Here is a 3135-nt window from a genome sequence, read left to right as displayed (position 1 = left end):
AGATTAATCGCACCAACTGGACTTGCTTGAGTTCCTTGAAGATGTTTCATCCAAGAGGCTTCATCAGTTCTGGCTGACTAGTTGGGAGTTCTAGATACTGATATCCTGAAGGAGACATTAACACCTGAGTTTCGATGTCTATGAAGATTCTCAGTCTGGAAAAGGATATCAGTATGTGGAACTCCCAACTAGTCAGTCAGAGCTGATGAAGCCTCTTGAATGAGAGGTGGAACGTCTTCAAGAAACTCAAGCAAGTCCAGCTGCTACGATTAAACTACGAGAATACACGACCACCTATCATCAGCATCCAACAATCGGGTAGTTCCATCAACTGAGAAAGCTTTACTCTCCTCCCCTAAAAATATCCACTAACCACTCTGTATATTTAGAGTTTCAAATTTCGAAGCACTGCCAGGGCCTTAGTAGAGCTAATGTATGTAATAATGTGCAGCAGTTTGAATACAGTCACAGATTTGTTGTTGCTCGTCTGTAGAGACATTCATACCACATGGTCACAAGTAGGGAGTCGGCCTGTTTCTCTCTACTGACACCATCTAATAAAGGCTAAAATGGGGGGCAGACAGGTGATCCAGGTCACTTGTCTAGGACTGAGAGTCTGGCTGAGTGGAAGCAGTGGAGCAGCGTGTGGTCGGAAGGAATCTCAGAGCTGCTGGAGGAAGACCAGCCAGGAGAACTGAAGTGCTGCAAACAGGCGTGGCAATAAAGACAATATAGATCTGAGCCAGGAAATAAACTGTCAGAGGTAGAGGCAGGGACCCTGAAACAACCTGCTCTAAAAGTTTTAAAATAAAAATAAAAAAGACTTTGTTGACTGTCAACAGAAGTAAATGAGGCAATAATGAATGGATTTTTAATTAATCTGTTCAGACGATGTGCTAAAATTATAACTTGNCCACCTTGCAGCCCCAGTAGAGTGTCGATTTTGATAATTAGGTATATAATATTGATAACTGTTTTTGTTTTTAAACTGGTAAGGATGTGGTGATGTGATTCATATGTTTGAAATGTAAGTGAAAGTTGCTTCATCTTGTACATAACTGTGAAGTAAATGTGTAGTTGTGTTTGACTTAACTTCTCATAAGATTTAAGCTCTTTAAACATTTCAAACAGAATTTCTTTTTATTTATTGAACCATTAAAACTCTGTCTCTCTGCTTATCTCCTTTCCCAGAGCTGAACTTGTCTTGGGAAGTATCATAAAGAAGAAAGGATGGAGGTAGTGTCAGATTTATGTGTTCTGTTTTTGCACGCTTGCAATCAGAGTTGTGTCGTATTAGTTTGACATGGATGTCATTGCTTGTCTTTAATTACTTTTGTTTATTGTACTGTCATTACTACTATTACTGTGATTAGATAAACAAAGGGGAGGTTAATGTAACACAGGCTAAAGTTTGCTTGAGATACTAAGATATCTACTAGAAAAACGAACACGTGACTTAACAAGCACAATGATATCTGCGTTGACAGTTGATGGAATTCATGTATGACTTGTCTCGCACTTCATTTTCCTTTTAAACCAACACTAACTCTGAAGCCTCTTGATTCAGCGTTTGATCATCTGATACTCAGAATCGCCTCAGAGTGCGTCTCCAGAGGCAAGGCAAGGGGCTGCATTCATTGCATTTCAACTGAACAAACTTGTAAACTCACAGTTTGGTTTTTCATGCACTCAACCCCGTCCTCCAGCAACCGGCAGTAGTGCTGGAAGGAAAAAAGGCCCAACAGCAATGGTCTCTTTTAACCTCTGGCTTCTCAAACACCATGCACCCACAGAAAAGGTACAACTGGATACAGGCCAGGACTGGAAGCTTTCTGCTGGAGATCATTGTAGCCAGTCTGAGGTCTGTCCTGTGTACAGTCTCACAAGAGGTCTAATTCATCGGAGAATGACAGCACCATGGGATGATGCAGCTGATGAAGTGTATAGATGCAAAAAGCTCAAGTACTCCAATGCAGCAACCGAAACAAAGTGAAGGGCTGGAGAACACAGGTGTTCCCTACAGAGGACGCCTGCAGAAGTTTGTCCCCACGTATGCCACCAGGCTGCTGTAAGCCACAAATCAGTCTTCTGACATCCCACCAAGTCACTGTCAGTGTTCCACAGGGGCTGAGAAACTAAGTGCAGTCATCTTTTTATTAATTTGTCCGTTCAGTCATTAATGGAAATCTGATTTGTCCACATTGAAGAGCACTCAAAGTGGGTAAGCACACATCGGAGGCACCTCTGTGGACATTACTGACAGCCTGTGCCGAACCCTCTCCACCGCTGTGTGAGCTGAGTGCCAATGGGATGGCTGGTCCCAACGGGCTGAGGTGGTGGGAAATGCATATTAGAGTCTAGACGTGATGCTTTGACTGAGTCGTGCCAAGGACGAAAGCACCGCTGAGGGGTGGGAAGTGGGGCAGTGCGGTTGAGCTGTTGTATTTATCTGAGACGAAAGACAAAACCTCACTCACTTACAGAGAGGAAAGAAATAAAATGAGTCAACAGCTGACCCGAAGTATCGATGGGGAATGTGGTGGCAAAACACTTAGATTGGTTGTTAGGAAACTACTCAGGTGATCGACCACACATCTCCTGCACGCCGTCATTTCTGCGGTGAGTACTCACTTTGGAGCAAGTGAAAGTGCAGGAGCAGAGAGGAGATCTCGCTTTATTTGATTGTAGCTGCTCGGTGATAAAGAGAGCTTGGAGGAGTCGTCATACAATTAACGTGGATAGAGAGAAGAACTTTGGAAAACAAACTTCCTTCCAAACATCCAAAGACTGCCGAGCAATGGCAGACGTTCGTCAACCATTATGTATCACTGCATCAAGTTCTCCATGATACAGTCATAACTTTTGTGCAAGCAAACAGGAATGCAAGGAAGGTAGGCATTTATAGGACGAGAAGCAGAACGTGTCACAGGTGTGGTTATGCCTCTGAACCCCAACGTTAATGATCTACAATGCAGTTAGCTACAGGACGTTTGAAATTTAAGATTAACAGAATATGAGAGTTTGCACAAGTTAAGGGAAGAAGACAGATCAGTCACTGCATTCAGATCAGTGCGTTCTGTGCTGCTGGACAAATCATTCTGAGGTTCTACAGCTACATGACCACTTATCTGTGAA

The 3135-nt window shown here is 43.1% G+C and overlaps 1 protein-coding gene across 1 annotated transcript in view; it reads left to right on the top strand.

Annotated features, from left to right (window-relative positions):
* The first annotated feature begins 1970 nt into the window (after positions 1-1970).
* LOC103375507 (voltage-gated potassium channel subunit beta-2-like) overlaps positions 1971-3135 on the top strand; it is a 10532-nt gene continuing 9367 nt past the window's right edge. The window contains exon 1 of the mRNA XM_008305807.1: positions 1971-2068. Coding sequence (XP_008304029.1) covers positions 1971-2068 — 98 coding nt within the window. The remainder of the gene's footprint in view (positions 2069-3135) is intronic.

Source organism: Stegastes partitus, unplaced genomic scaffold, assembly GCF_000690725.1.
Source record: "Stegastes partitus isolate 25-593 unplaced genomic scaffold, Stegastes_partitus-1.0.2 Scaffold2636, whole genome shotgun sequence".
Classification (NCBI taxonomy): domain Eukaryota; kingdom Metazoa; phylum Chordata; class Actinopteri; family Pomacentridae; genus Stegastes; species Stegastes partitus.
Note: the sequence above shows the minus strand (reverse complement) of the source record. Positions and strands in the feature narration are given on the sequence as shown.